This window comes from Lonchura striata, chromosome 5 (assembly GCF_046129695.1).
Source record: "Lonchura striata isolate bLonStr1 chromosome 5, bLonStr1.mat, whole genome shotgun sequence".
Classification (NCBI taxonomy): Eukaryota; Metazoa; Chordata; class Aves; order Passeriformes; family Estrildidae; genus Lonchura; species Lonchura striata.
The window spans coordinates 31,347,456-31,364,359 of record NC_134607.1 but is presented as its reverse complement, the minus strand read 5'-3'; the positions used below and the strand labels follow the sequence as shown (position 1 = coordinate 31,364,359).

The window sequence follows — 16,904 nt, the reverse complement described above, 5'->3', positions numbered from 1 at the left end:
ATTTTTAAATGTTTCTACCATAATTCCTTTCTATATAGGGATCCTTCATATGAACAAATATATAGTTATTAATTTATTTCTATGCATTATATTTAGAAACAGAAATATGTACATTTTAATCCAACAAACCGTTCATTTGGAGCATTATGTTGGCTGAATGCTACTGATGACAGTTTTCAGAGTTATGAAATTGAAATAAAAGTCAAGTACAAGAAAAACCTCATTATTTGAAGAAATCTTTATTAAACATTTTAATACAATATTCAATAATAAAAAAATAATGTCATGCATATGTAGAGTTTTTTGGCAGTGATCTGAGACAAGGCATGTGGTGAAACTGATTTATTTTACACTGAATTTCAAAACATCTTTTTATTTATTGCTGTATGAAGACATGTTTAGAAAAAATATACAATATCAATATAATTCACAGTTGTTAACGAAAATCTAACAACAGAAATTCATGTTTTCACACTATAAAAAATAAAAGCAAAGAAGATTCCCTTCAATTTAACTTCTAACTTGTGAAAACATTTTGGTATGGCCAGTGTCTAAAGTTTTATAATATTAATTTGTTGTAATTATTTTCTGTTGATGCATTTATGCAAAAATTCAAGAAAACATTCTTAAGTCAGTAGACTCTGATAAACTGCTGGTTCGATTCCAAAATATTTTTATTTTTAAAAAAAATTTAAAGGAAATATTCACTCACCACTTTTAATATTGGTTGTCCCTATTCACAGATCAATAAAGAACAATATCCTGGCTTATGACATATAAACCCAGTGTAATTTTTACAGTACAAAAAAATTACTAGAGGATATTTGATGAAATTTTAAAACAAATTGCACAATCTATTAAATTGCCCTCAAAAATGAAAAAAAACCATAAAATGTCATCTACTATCAAAATAATAATCTACTTACAAATATTTCATCTTGCTTCTGAAATTTTTTTAAAACAGCTGCTATAAATACTAAGTCATTTTGCTCTGATGGAAAGCATTTGATTTGACAGGGATTTCTACATTAATTATCCTTAAAGAAACATGTCCTGAACTTGTCCTAGAGCCTTCTGAATGCAAAGTAAAACCACCACATAGTTTTCTAGTATAGCAGAATTTTCAGTCCATGATAGCACTAGAAAAGTTCTGTGTCTCCAAATTTTGGCACACAATCTGACTATGTAAGATGGCAAAGGCAGATCAAGCCTTTGAAAATACAGATCCAGCTAACAAACATGCTAACAACTTTGGTACCCAACAAGGCCATCCCAGAATCATTGCCATCTACCAAATATCAATATTCATTTTACAGTTTTACTTTACTTTCATGATTGACTTTAATTTTAGTGATAATCACTACACGGTCATGTTCACAACCCCACCAGAATCTACAATAACTGGTACATGTAGCAGCTACCAACAGTAGGAGTTTGTTTAAATGTACATATCAGTACAAAATCAAAGATGTTTCTAAAAACCAGACTCCCTGTCAAACTGAGAACAGTAATATTGGCTTGCACTAAGTAGTCTGAGTTTACTACAGAGCTCTGTATCTCTGACTCTGTTGATGTAATTTAATACAAAAAATGAATGCACAGCATCATCCTGACTAATTTTTCTGAGCAAAATTCACAAATTTAGAGTACCCTCCTTACTGCCTTTTTGAAGGATAGATGGAAAGTAGATTGCTTCCATCAACATCAGCCAAGCAGCTTCCAGTGAAAAGCATAGCACCTCCACTTGCCCTTGGATCACAAAGTCATATGCAAGGAAAACAGCAAACATATAATAGTATAATTCCCATACCCATTCATACATAAACAAAAAATTCATATAAACAAGTTGAATTCCTAAGAACGGAACAAAGGTAATTTTTTTTTAATACAGTCTCTGATCCCAGCCCCCCACAGAAACTGATTCTTACTGATTACTTCCAATTAGCAACACGTGACTATACAACATCTTCAGCAATTGTGGTGTCAAAAATCTGGTAATAAACTTGATTTTCCATTGCGCCTCTGACATTATAGGACTTGATGAAGCATTCCAGCCATGGCAATTCACCTACCAACAAAATCCAAATTACTGTTCAATATTCATTCAAATTTTTATAGGAAGAAAGCATAACTTGAGCAAGATCTTAACTATGATATCTAAATGTACACAATAGTTAATACAAAGAAAAATTGTTAACTTTGAAATTCCAACTGGTATCTTTTAAGTTTCCCACATGATCTGAATTGGTGTTTGGTGACAGTCTTCCAAGACTTGTGCTCCCTGCACCAGTACTCCACAAAACACTTGGACCCAGCACTCATGCCACAGAATAAAATACATATACATAAAGACTTTCCAATAATAAAATTTCATCTCCACATGTCTCAATGAGACAATTTCACAGGTCTCAAAGGGAAAATCTTTTACAATCTTTATTACAGGACAACTTTTTTTAAGTATGGCAAAGACTCTGGGGTGATTGCAGGGGTCACTGACAGCCATGTACTTGGAGTGTGCTCAGGAGGCTGGAGCTGCATCACACATCCATCTACCCTGGACATGTGTAGTTGGGCAGAAATACTTTCTGCCACAACACATACACTGCACAAAAATCTCTGTAAATGGATTTAGATTAAGCATTGCTCAATTTCCATGGATATTTCCTATTGCAAGCGATGCTCTAAGTCAGCATCAAAAGCAGGATATCACCCAAAGCATGTGCTTTGGGAAAACGGAATTTCCTTTTCATTTCTCCTACCATGCTGTGACATTCAGTCCAAAGGTGTTCTGGTTAACATCCATATGAATACAGATGGCATATTAGTGGCTGCACAGGCATGACTGTATTCATACACACTGCATGCTACATGAGAATTTAACAAACCATTAATTTTCTTTCTCAAAGGCAGAATTACTATGAAAGACATGCTTCAGTACAAATTAACATGAACCCTGCTTTCAGGCTCCAGCATTTTTCTGTATTGAGTTTTGCCTGTGCCTAAGTTGAATTCTAAGATTTTTCATATGCAATAACAGATTGAAAGACTGCTTCCCTTCCCACCCTCTTTTAAAATAACAGCAAACTGACCTAATTTTCTTCCTGGAGGACAGAGTGTATTCATGGTCATCTGCATCTTTTCTTGAAGAAAATTATTAGTTAAGATTTCAGAGGCAGGAATTTGAAAAAACTTCTCCTAAAAGAGAACAGAAGAGTATGAGGTGTTGAAAGAGGTCTAAGAAATCATTAGCCAGAACCTTGATTGCATGTTCTTTTAGGAAATGAAAATCAGGTAACACAACAAAAGAATAGTATTATTTCAAGAAACTGCCTGGATGCAGAAAAAACCCCATCTGTCTGAAAAAAATAATGCTCTGTTTTTCAGCACCCCTGAGTATTTAGGGAGTACAGCCAGCCAGAAAGCACATATGTCAGTCTCTATACATAACTGGCAGATATTCCTCATGAACCTCCATAACCAGACAATATCAGACAATGTTGGGCCAGAGAGGATGGGCAGTCCCCCTCATATCTTGAGAGGAAAAAAATCACTTGAAAACAAGGGGCAGTCCAACCTAGCCTTATATTTGTGGGATTCTTTTAGTGTGAGTTTCATTTGCTAGCAGTTTTAGAAACTACGGAAAAAAGGCTTATACTGTGGGGTACACTTGTGAATGAAGATAGAATATAATAAATAGAACATTGTATTATTAAACTACATATATTAAACACGACTGAAAAAACTCCCAGTTTACTCTCTCCAAGTTTTTTTACCTGATTTTGGATCTCTAAAGGCTCATTATCCTATGATTTCTCATAGTGAACTATGAGTTTTGGTAGTAATTTCTCATCATTGTTAAAAGATACAAATACAGTATACTCTGCCTCTGTATAATTTTTGTATAACTGTTTAATGGTAATGATCAGAAGTTAGTGGATAATCCAGCAGCAAAAATGACAAGAGACAACTTTCTCTTCTCTCTCTTCAGTCTTTTCTGACTATAGAACTTTTTCGTTCTTTTTCTTCACTGACTTTTCCTGTAAGGAGGGGAGGAAAGTAAAGAAAGCACTGTGTTCTTATGGAAGTGCAACTGGAAGCTAATGTAAAGCTGCACTTCAAAGCAGCCCAGTTTCTTCTCAGGTGGTGCTGAAGGACTGGAGTTTAGGCTTGGAAACTCTTGGCTTGTCTTTGAAGTACCACCAGCAGGAATGCGAGCAGCCGGCACTTCAGAAGAAACTGCGGGTATTTTCCTGCAGCTAAACTGTAGTACTGAGCAGTATCTGTTAAGAAAGTGAGCCACCCTGAAATAAAAATTTTTGGAATTCTGCATCAAGAGATGGTTTAAATCTTTTCCCACAACTTCATTTTGCAGTTTTATTTTTCTTGATATAAAAACAAAAAAGGACAGTAGAAGGAAAAGATGACTGGCTGAAATGGGGATTGTAGTCTTTGATCTCCTTTTCTGTTGAAACACCATGTATTTTAAGAACGAACACATTTTTTTCCTGATACTATTTTGACTACCAGCATTAAAGGAAGAGTCCCACTCAAAGTAATTTAATATAATGATGGAAAATATGCAGATATTTACACATTAAATAACACTACTGTGCAGAAAAACGTCCCACTAAATTCTTTTCCCTTTCCATTTTGTCACACCCATATTGCTGTGACAGGAATACCATCCAGTCTTCAGTGTCTTAGGTAGCAGGAATGGTTTTAAGTTGCTTCAGAGAATACTGAAGATAGGTAAATTCTAAGGTTAGTAAAGTAGTTGAGTAAATTGCTTCTGAAATACAAGATAAATATCTGTACAGATATAGCTGCCTAAGGAAAGAGGGCCTCCTTACCTCATGATCACGTGAAACAAAAAAATCAAGCATTACTGAATGGAGAAATTCCATTGAGAGTTAAAAAAGAGGTGTGAGATTTTAAACTGATGCAGAAGTTAGCTGCATAAATCCTGAAACATTCCTATCATTCACACAGCATTCAGGCTGCATAATTTAACATTGCCAGTAAAAAAGAAATTCAGCCACAGGAGTATATAAAAGTTTATGGAAATACAAAATAATCTATCTTCAAGCATCAGTTTTGTCTTTATGCTTTAACATTCTATACTCTGTACAGTATTAACTTATAATATTGTAATTAATCCCACAAAACACTGCAGGTAACATAGAATGAGTATTTGTGCACATACATTTGCCATTTTAAAAACAAAATCCAAACTCTCATCATCTATAGAGTCTACCTAGATTTACTTACATAATCAAAAAGGTATGCATTTAGTGATGCTGTTTCATCAACCAGTGTAAACTTCATAATAAAAACATACTGGAGCAGTTCAATACCTAAAACTAAAGAAAAAAAAAAAAAAATAAAAGGATATTTCTCTGAGAGAATACGCAAGGCAAACTATAACAACTTGACCTGACAATATCCCTTTTTTAATAGTAACTGACTTTGAATACTGTCATTAGACATATAAATTAAAAGACCAAAAGAGAATCTCTGCTGTCTGACAACAGAATGTCACTTATCTCTTGAGACAATACTGGGATTTTCCTAGAAAAACTTTAATAGATGAGCCTATAAAAACACAAAGATCTTTAAGTACTTATTCCCATGCTAGTTAACAAAAAAGCTAATATTTGCTTAGATCTTAGATCTGACCTTAGTAGGATCCTCCTACTCCTGTGTTCTTTTCTCTATGGAAGATCAGAGGAGAGATGCTCTTAATTCAGTGGTAATAAGAATTCCAACTGAAAACTATCTTCTGAGGAGAACAGTTATTTGATATGATGTAAAAAAATCTACCAGGCTTGTTCAGAAAAAAAACTTTTCTGGCAGTTCTGAAAGTATTCTTGCTCTGCATTACTCTTTTCTGGGTACACCTACTTAAACTGGCAGTCATTTTATGTTCAACTGATTTGATAGGCTTGCAGGTTTATAATTTAATCTCAAAATACAGCTGGATAGAAGAAAAATATACATTAAAAAGTGTAACTGTCAGGAAGCATTAATTAATATTGTTCTCATTTTGAGAATTAAATCTCAATCATTATTTAACTTTACAATTATTTAACAGGATACAATTATTAAAGTTTATTTAATAAAATCACTGCATTGCTCAGTTTTTTTCTTTTAGAAAGTGTTTACCACAATTATATACTTCTAGATACTCCAACTTCATATGTTAGAACATGAATTGATAACACATGCAAATATTCTTTTTCCTTAATGCCTTGTAAAGTTTTAAACTCCCTTTCTATCATTTTAACATATTGACTGCATATAATAACACAAGGAACACATGAAGCAAATGTGTTCAAGCACAAGAATGCACATAATTTTTGTGGAATAATTCCTTTCATTTGAGTATTATTTTTTGCAGACTCTCTGGAACATGAAGTTTACAAAAGATAGAAGTCTAACTTGTATGAGTCATTAAATAAGACTGTCTTTAGTTCAGGTCAGAAAAACGTTATCTACAAAAGGAAAAGCAAGATTAACTTCAAGAACTGCAAGTACGTACAGGTAAAAGGTAACATCTCCAATCTAAAATTATTGACATCTGCACTGTCGTGTTACTATTCATACCAATGGTAGAAGAAACTAGTCAACATCTTTTAATTCATACCACAATTGTTCCAAAAATAACTATGTTATTTCAACTGGTAAAAGGTGAGCAAATGTTACAGCACCATATTCAACATGATCATAATTACATCCTTTCTGTACAAAACTGCAACGCAGAACTGCAAATCAAACCATTTCACATCAACAGTTCAGAATCAAAGGACAAAGTATTTCAGAAAAATATCGTGCCAGCTAACCTTGTGCTATTTCAGTTGGTTCCCATGATGGTTGCTGTTCTGCTGCAATGGAACTTAAATTCTTCATAGGCTTTGGAGTTGAACACTGCTTGCACCTAGCATTTAAAACAAGATATGAGACCTACCAAACACTGATGTATTTGTCCTAGAAATGTTCTGCACAGAAAAAACCAAAAGTCTGATTTTCTTACACAGTGGAAGTGCAGAAGTACTTCTATTGCTGCTTGACGTAACTATCTTACCAGATACACCAGCTTTAGAGCTAAACAAACCCCTTACTGCTGTTTTTTAACTATGCATGAGGAGAAATAAATCTATCTGCAGGACTACTTCAGTCATTAGACAGGAATAAAACTGTACACCAAGGCTGAGAGAGCTGGGGTTGTTCAGCCTGGAAAACAGAGGGCTCTGGGCAGACCCTACTGGGGCATAAAAGGAGCTTAGAAGAAAGACAGACAGAGAGAGACTTTTAACCAGGGCCTGTAGTGAAGAACAAGGAGCAACATTTTTAAACTGAAAGAGAGTAGATGTAGATTGTGCAGAAAGAAGAAGCACTCCACAAAGAAGGAGCTGAGGTACTGGAACAGGCCGTCCAGAAACACTGTGGATTCCTTATACCTGGAAGTGTCCAAGACGAGACTGGATGGAGCTGTGCAATGTGGTGTAGTGCAAAGTGTCTGTGCCCAAGGCAGGGGATTGGATTATATGACCATGAGAGGTCTTTCAACCCAAACCATTCTATGGTTCTAAGATCACTACATTGCTAAACATATCTTCATATGCCACTACTTCTCACTTTGTAAAAGTAGTAATGAATCTGAACTTGTAGCACACTCTAAACCCATTACACAGTTACAAGAGAAATTTGGCTTTGCCTATGTAAAGAATATTAACTAAGAGTTGTTAAAACAATCTATTTTATTCCTGGTGTATTAATTATGATAAATTTTACATGTGACACAGTAAGCTAATGCTACAAGTGGATATTGAAGAACTGTTTTCAAAGTTGCTCCCATTTACATAATGGAATGAAATTACAGAACAAAACTATTTGTTCCAAATTAAGCTTCCATATTAGTACATTTTAGTTAGAAGTTAAAATAAACATTTATTATCATTTAAAATTATATGTAAAAATGTCATAAAAATCCATAAAACTGCTTCTGCTTAAATGATACAGTCAACTCACTTTTTTCCTTTAAAAAACATACTCAAACTCCAATGAACAAACTTAACTGTGATTTTTGCTTTTTATATTCAGTGCGTCTATGTTTATTTTTATATATAAATGAATATACATGCAAATACACACACATATAATTCATTCTACCATACAGAATCTTCCAGACTTTGCTAAGTATATGCCACTGATAAAAATGTGCATGAAAAATAGCTCTGAAATTTAGCGAGCTATAGCTCACATATTTGTGAGGTTCCTTCCTAAATATCTTATAAACCATTTACTTTTATAGTCCAACCATTTGCAAAGAGAACAACATCTTAAGGTGACTTATGTATAGCTAGGGAAATATATGGATATGGATTATGAAAGTACAAGCAGAAATACTTTGTATTGGTGAAGATCCTGTCCCAGTAGGAGTACCCATATACTGCCTTTATTTAAAAAAAGCTGTAGACAGCAATATCTGTAAAGGTCAAAACTATATATGACAGAGAGAAACAATTATCTGTATCCATTTTATGGATGGCCACTTATGGGAAACTTTAGGGTTCACAGGAAACACGGAATATTTCTGCACAGAATTTTTTTTACTGCCTGCAGACCTAGCATAGCACCCCATTTGCACTGTGCTCTGCCTGAACAGCAGAGAGACAGGACTCAGTAGTTTGCATGGAGGAGATTGGTATTTCTGAGCTCAGCTGCTGCATGCTGCTAGGCAATGGGCAAACACACTGCTGTCAGCTCTCACTGAGCAGGAACATGGCACTGCATGGCAGATCACACATACCAGACCTAGGTGTGGGTACTGTATTCCACAGCTTTGGAACTGTGGAATTCTGAAACCTGTTGCAGTCATCTCTACAGTGAACGACATCCACAAAAAGATAAGGCACTCTGCAGTGCTGTGGCTCACAGTGAGATACAAATGGTAAAGAAGGGCTGTCCAAAATCTCTTACTGCTTCCAAACCTCAAGCTTGCCCAACACTAAGAGAGAGAATGAGTTGTAGATTTACAGGCTATTTAAATATTATCTGTTATGTTGTATATATATAAATATATATATATATATATATATGTACACACACATTTAAACCCCCTCAGCATACAGTTTTAAAAACAACGTATGTTTTGACTTTAGACTAACTGAGACCAGAAGATGGAAGATCTGGACAAGAAGAGGTATTTTAGGTACTTTGCACTCCATGTGTGTTACAGACAAGACTGAAACTGGAGTGTTGTGTTAAGATTTACAGATCAAGGGCCAAACTGCAGTCAGTCATTTGATCAGATGATATGGCATTTCATTCCTGATGTCAGTACTGTGGATCATGCTATGTATTTTACAGAGAATCTTTGGGTTAACTAAGTTATCACTGCAGTCTGAATGCTAATGCTAGCTATCACTGCAACTATTGAAATATCAACAAATACTTTTAACCTACCCATAATATTTTACATTCCCTTTAAGAAGAAAAGGAGCTGAAAGATCTAGTAATTCAAGATCATCTTCTGTGGATCTCACAGGAATAACACACTTGAATCTTTTTGTAAGCTTCCAGATTTCTTTTAGTGTTCCTCCTATTAAAAACCAAAAAAACATGGTTTCTTAAACAGTAGTCAGAAATAAATTGAACAACTTACTCAGCTGATTTCCGGGCCTTCAATAATAATTGATATCCACTACTGAAAACTCAATGAGTCCAATACCTTCTCAGTTTCAGTCAACAACAGACTCAATTAAGAAACAAAGACGGACATTTATCAAAGCAAATGCCTTAATATCTTCCTCATAGCTAACACTGTAACCAAGAAGTTGTACTTAGTTAACATCACTTTCATATAATTACTCCTATGATTTTACTAGCCATTTTCTTAGAAAAAAAAATCAAAGCAACCAAACTGACCTTTTACATGGACATATCCACACACAGACATACTTAATTCCTGACACTTTAATATCTGAAAATAGATTTACCAAGTTGTATTGCTCACACTGTTCTAGAAAATAGATAAGAAATAATTCTTTCTTTTTTTTTTTTTTCTTTTTTTTTTTTTTTTTTTTTTTTTTTTTTCAGAAAGAAAAAGTTAGATTGAAGTCAGTTGGGAGCATGTCAGAAATAAAACAGCTATCAGAACTAATTTATTATAAAAGAAAGCAGAAAACAGAAGGGGTTTTGTCACTGACCCTCTCACAAAGGACCACCTGACTTACATTTGCTTATTCACATCACTGCTTGAGCACAATTGAAGGGTTTGTTTTGAACTCTGAATGGTGCTATATGCAATTTATTATTTTTATTATATAAAAATTATTGCTAAATTGCTTTGTTTAAAGGTCAGTGGCTATTTCTCTTTCCTCTTTTCTGATAAAAACCACACCAACCAAAACAAAACAAAAAAAACCTGAGAGAAGCTCTATTAATCTGAAACAACAGTGACATCCAGAGGCTGACAAATTTAATTCTACTCTTGTATTACCAGAAGCCTTTCAAAACTTTCTATATCAATACTAAAAACAGGCTTGTTGAGAAGACTTGGCAAGTTTTTAAAACAGAACTGAAAAACAAGTCAGCACAGATAACAAAAAAAAAAACCAAATTCAGATGTTAATTTTAGCAGAATCAACAATAAACAATATTGGCACAGTTTTAAAATAGACAGAAGCAGCTTACAAGACCTTCACAGACTGCAATCTCCTGTTTGCACAAAAATAACTTTTAGTTCCAGCTCAGTTTTTCTTTTCTTTGAAGATATCTTTATGATCAGTCACTACTTACACTGAATATAACTTCAACACATCTTTACTTTGTACACACACACACAGTGGACACAGCGCTGTAAGAACTGGTATATTTGTAATTTACCTCACCTTCTATCATAATCAAGGTGTCTTCAGGATGTTGAAGCATTTCATCATGCTTCACAAAATGGATGGCAATTTCCCTCTGTTTCTGCTCTTGGGTAGTCCATGTTACAGATTCATACCAGGATGTATTGTATAATTCTGGGTTTGGGGCAGTACTAGCAGAGCCGTGTAAAATGAAGTCAAAGTCATCTCTATCTGGAACTTCTTGCCTAAAACCATTTCCAAATTGAGTTAAGTATTTAATAACAGTTTCTCCTTAGGCAATCTACCAACAAGGATGACAGTATTCCAAATAAATATTAGAATATAGTCATGAGAGTCAAAGGACATACAGGAAAAATATCCTCATTGTTTTACCAGTTTAAACATTAAGAGTTGTATAGTATATTACAACCTTCCATGTTAATAAATATGCTAAGTAATACATTAACTTACCTAGGCGCAAAGGCAGCCTAGTGGCTACATTCCACACAAATGAAAATTCATGGAAAACCAAATCTATCAGCTTTATGTGCTTTCAGTTGGGCCTTAAAAGGGCCACAAACTGCATAACATATCATTAGAGTGAAAAGACTATATAAATGTATGTAATTTCAAGTTGTATGTTTTAGTCTGTTTGACTTTGCATAAACTGAGAGAGAAAAAAGAAAAAAAGGACAGGATCAAGATAACTTCACATAAGTAAGTGAGTCAGTACTGTCAAGGGAAAATCTGCAACTCTGCACTACACAGTTTCTATCCCGTCCTGCTGGAGTGCACCATTCGTGCATTTCCATTTGTCATACACAGAGAAGCAATAATGCAGGCCATTCAAATTACACAAATATTATAGAATCAATTAGGTTGTAAAAGGTCTCTGAGAGTATCCAAATCAGGGCAACAAAGATGGTGAAGGACCTTGAGGGGAAGATGTATAAGGAGCAGCTGAGGTCACTTGGTCTCCTCAGCCTGGAGAAGACTGAGGGGAAACCTCACTGCAGTTACAACACCCCCCTGAGGGGAGAGGAGAGGCAGGCACTGATTTCTTCTCTGTGTTGACCACTGACAGGACTCAAGGGAGCAGCCTGAAGTTGTATGATTTCCCTGATATTTTTGGATCTAGAAAAGATGCCTTGTCTGGAAGATGCACTTTCATCAAAGATATTTCATTAATTCATTTGGAAACTATGATACCTCTTTGCATATCCTATTTTAAAACTGTAATAAAGAAACACTTAAGATACTTCTATACAAGTATGGTATGGAAAAAACTGTACTGCTGCATTTGCAAATGAAGAAAAATTATTGTTTTGAAAGCACTCAAAGGGTTCTGTAAATGGAACTCATCAGATGATTTAAAAATCTCCTACTTACTATAAGTGAGTTCCAAATCTTTGCACATAATGGTATACATTTACATTCAGCTTATCTTGCACAAAAAAAGTTGAAAACACACTGAAAATCTAGATATCCCAAAACATACAGAGCATTTCCTAGTTATTTATACTGTGCAAAACACTTACAAAGACTTGCATTTGGAACAGTGAAGTTTAACAGACTGATGGAGCTTTTGGGGTTTGTAAGTTCTCAGCTTTGCTCTAATGCGATACTGTTGAGGAGCTGTGCTGTTGGTTACAGTTTTCAGTTCTGTAGTACTCAAATCCTGATGATCTGTTAATACTGCAAAACAATACACAAAGAAATGAAAAGCACCATGCATACTATTAATCACCATCATATTTGTAATACTGGAAATGGCAATTTCAGGGATGCCTTTCCAACTTTTCTTTCCTTCCCAGCTGCAGGTTTAGTTTTATCAATAGAACTTGTTATTACAGTCAGTAAGATAAATCACATCAGGCTGCGGGAGCATGGTGTACTTCAGGGTACAGAAACGCAACATGTATAAAACCTAAATGAAAGTAGAATACACAAATATGCTCTATTCTGTTTAACAACAAATAAACCCAGTACAACATACATGCATTTATAATCTTGGAATTTATACTCTTGGAATAGCTCTTCCTATAATAACCTTTAAGATAATGTTTCAAAACTATTGTTCTTCAGTAAAATTAAAATTCACTAAGGTCAAATGTTACCTACCTGTAACAGATAACTGCTGACATCTCTGTAAGTGCAATTCGAGATCTAAAATAAAGAATTTCCTAATTATTTTCCTTCCTTCTTTTCTTTTTTTATCATAAAGAAATGGACATATGGACATACATATGGAAACATACATGGTATGTAGATAGACAGGTAGATACACACAAAACCAAAACCTGAACAAATGAAAACGAAAATCCCAATAATGTATAAAAACAATACAACAACAACAAAAAACTACAACACAAAACTAAGAAAAAGCAGCAAAAGTAAGCAAGAGACATACATTGCATATCAAGAGTTCAAATATTAGAGGGGAAGTTAGCATATACATTAAATAGGAATGCTTATCAAAGTGAACACTTTTCAGAAGTATAATGTGAATGATCTGCTAACATTAATTGTATTCATGCCCTGCAATCTTTCTGGACAAGAGCATAAATACATTATTCTAAGACCAATACAGACTGCCTGGTCCCCCCTCTCAAGAACCTCTACTACACACAGAGAGTGCAGTCAAGAGGTGCAAAATTTTTTCTAAATTTTCTTTTATGGACTGGACATGAAGTATTTATTTATTCTTGACTTTTGCATCCTTTTAGAAATATCCTATATTTTTATGTTAATAATGTTTGAGTAACACAGGTTTTTAAAAGCTAGAAGCATACTATGTCCAACCAGCTTTAGAGTTTAATTCCCTTTTAGTTATTCTTATCCTGGGCTAAAAATACAATTCAGAAAATAATATGGGGTCTGTAGAACTGTCTATAAGATATCACTGTTCCATGGAAGTGCACCTTACACCTCTGCCACTGACACAACTTTCCATCCAATAGCTTAAGAAGGGCCCCTCAACACGCAGCTGTTTAGTAGCATTTTCAGAGCCTGTCCCTGCAGAATTGCCCTTTAGAGGAAGGCACTTACAAAACTCTGCTTTGTGATCTAATATAGTATGATTAAGAACACCATCTGTGTTTAAGAATTTATTCACTAACTCTTACAAAAGTATCTTTCCATGTAATATGAAATGTTTGTGCTGGAAGACAAGAAAGAGTAATGTACATTTCCAGTCTAATAAACTGAAAAAATTGTCTAGGGCTTTGAATGTGAAAGTAGTATTACATACATAGAGAAGCAGTAATTGTGACCTTATCTTGACCATATATATATCTTAGAAAAAAGAGCAAATTGGCTTTCATTGCTCTTACCTGTAACATTGCCAAAAGTGCTGTCTATGTCCATTGAACACGTGCTTTCCATATTCTGTCTGTCTGTCAGATTCACAGATTCTAAGAATCTAAAGATAAATGGCAAAATATTTTATAATCTAGAGAAATCTTTTATCTATCATCATACACACACACACACACAGAGGATTACATAGACACTTACACAAAACCTATTTATTATCAATACACAGGTATAGTGTTCAGACATAAATGTTCCAGCAGAGACATAAAACTCAAATGAACCATAATTTTTAGAAGATTATATTAATTATGCAGATGAGACACATTCCAAATTACTTCTGGAACATTAAACACGAAATAGTGCCAAACGAAATATTTACTACTAGAAACAGAATTCCTGATAATGGAATATGGACTTTGGTTTCTTAGCCTTTCCTAAGGAAGAAAAAAAGTTTATAATATTTGGAAGAAGGGGCAGATCACTCAGCAGGACTACAAGGATTTTATGCAGGCAGAAAATTAGAAACGCCAAAATCTGACTAGAACTTAATATGGCTACTGCTGTATGTGACAACAAAAATAGCTTCTCCAAATGTATCATCAACAAAAGGAGGGCTAAAGAGGATCTCCATTCTTTACTGGATGTGGGAGGAAACAGTGACAAAAGAAAAGGCCAATGTACTTCACACCTTCCTTACCTCTGTCTTAATAAAGAGATCAATTAGTCCCTAAGCATCCAGACTCCTGAGCTGGGAAACAGGGATGGGGAGCAGAATGAAGTCTCCATAATCTAAGAGGCAATGGTCACTGACCCACTACACCACTTACACAGGTTTAAGAGGCTGGCTGGGATCTGTCCATGGATACAGAGGGAGCTGGCAGAAGTGGTCAAAAAGCCACTTTCTATTATTTATCAGCAGTCCTGGGTAAGTGAGGAGGTCCCAGTTGAATGCAGATGGTTATCTAGAAGAAAGGTCAGAGGGGTGATCCAGGGAACTACAGGCCTGTCAGCCTGAGCTCAGTGCTGGAGGTCACGGAGCAGATCACCCTGTGTGCCATCATGTGGCACATGAAGGATACCCAGGGGATCAGACACAGCCTGCAAGGGTTTGCCTGACTGACTTCATCTCCTTTTATGACAAACTGACCTGCTTGGATGAGGAAACAGCTGTGGACGTAGTTTACCTGGACCTTAGTAAAGGCTTTGACACTGTTTTCCATAGTATTCTCCTGCAGAAACTGGCTGTCATGGCTGGGACAGCTGCTATTTCCTTTGTTAAAATCTAGCTGGATGGCTAGACCCAGAGAGTGGTGGAGAATGGAGTTACCTCCAGCTGCTGACAACTCACAAATGGTGTTCCCCAGGGCTCAGTACTGGGGCCAGTTCTGTTCAGCATCTATGCTAATGAAGAGGACAAGGTGACTGAAGGCACAGCACCCTCAATAAGTCTGCAGATGACCCCAAGTTGAGCAGGAGTGTTGATCTGTTGGAGTCTAGGTAGGCTTTGCAGAGCACTCTGGACAGGCTGGACTGATGGCCAAGGCCAAGTGTATGAGGTTCAACAAGGTGAAATGCACTTGGGTCACAACAACCCCATGCAGCGCAACAGGCTGGGGCAGAGTGGCTGGAAAGAGGCTCAGCCAAAAAGGACCTGGTGAAGTGACTGGAGCACGAGTCCTGTGAGGAGCTGGCATGGTCTAGCTTGGAGGAGAGGAAGCTCAGGGGGGATCTTAACACTTATCTCTACAACAAGGGGACAGGAAGTTGTATTGAGGTTGGGGTCAGCCTCTTCTCCCAGGTAACAAGTGACATAAGGAGAAGAAATGGCTTCAAGTTGTGCCTGGGGAGGCTTACATTAGATATCAAGAAAAATTTATTTACAGAAATGGATGGCAAGCATTGAAAAAAGCAGCTCAGGCAAGAGCCATTATCCTTGGAGGTGTTTTAAAGTCATAGAGATGTGGCATTTAGAAACATGGTTTAGTGGGGCATTTGGACAAGGCTTACAATTGGACTTGATGATCTTAAAGGTCTTTTTGAACCTAAATTATTCCAATTCCTTATAAGACAGTTTAGTAAAGAATGTAAATTATCTCCTTCGTTGTGAACATCTTTAATCTTACCACTTTCAAGTAGCACACATGCACAGGTTTAAAGCGTGCATAATTAGAATTAAGCTAATTAATATTGAAATCTTGATCCCTACTGTATTTTAAGTCTTTAAAAAATTGCCTGTATTTTTGTATCCCTCCAAATACTTCTCATCTTAGTGGTACTAAAGACATATTCTGTTTCTGAGTTTCTGATTCTTAGAAACACAATTCTAAACTGTACATTAGCCTAGAGTTTTCAAGAATGATCTGCAAAAAACCAAACATCTACACATACTACTTACTCTTTTAGTTCCTTAACATCTGGGTTACTTTCTGGCAAGAGTCCTATTCCTCGACCATAACAGGTGCCACCATGAAGATGAAATTCCATGTGTGAGACATCTTCATTGTCAGCGCTTGCTTGTTTCACATGAATACTGTAAATTCTCAGAAAACTTCCAATCTGAAAGGAAAAGAAAAACCCACTTTGATAACACAAAGTTAGTTATTTACATGGAAAATTCTAGTGCTCATGAAGCTTCTTCCCTGTTTTAACTGAATCACAGAGCAGCTGAAGCTGGCAGGGACCTCTGGCAATTACCTCGTTCAACTCTTGTGCCCAAAGCAGAGTCAACTAGAGCAG

General features: G+C 35.6%; 1 protein-coding gene across 2 annotated transcripts in view; it reads right to left on the bottom strand.

Moving 5' to 3' along the window:
- Positions 1 to 223: 223 nt before the first annotated feature.
- POT1 (protection of telomeres 1) overlaps positions 224 to 16,904 on the bottom strand; it is a 55,679-nt gene continuing 38,998 nt past the window's right edge. For both annotated transcript variants that reach the window (XM_021553439.2, XM_077783429.1), the window contains 10 exons: positions 16,564 to 16,724; positions 14,186 to 14,274; positions 12,975 to 13,019; positions 12,392 to 12,548; positions 10,893 to 11,098; positions 9,466 to 9,601; positions 6,840 to 6,934; positions 5,269 to 5,360; positions 3,090 to 3,195; positions 224 to 2,068 (listed from right to left, as the gene is read on the bottom strand). In XM_021553439.2, coding sequence (XP_021409114.2) covers positions 1,956 to 2,068; positions 3,090 to 3,195; positions 5,269 to 5,360; positions 6,840 to 6,934; positions 9,466 to 9,601; positions 10,893 to 11,098; positions 12,392 to 12,548; positions 12,975 to 13,019; positions 14,186 to 14,274; positions 16,564 to 16,724 — 1,200 coding nt within the window. In that variant the 3' untranslated portion in view covers positions 224 to 1,955. The remainder of the gene's footprint in view (positions 2,069 to 3,089; positions 3,196 to 5,268; positions 5,361 to 6,839; positions 6,935 to 9,465; positions 9,602 to 10,892; positions 11,099 to 12,391; positions 12,549 to 12,974; positions 13,020 to 14,185; positions 14,275 to 16,563; positions 16,725 to 16,904) is intronic.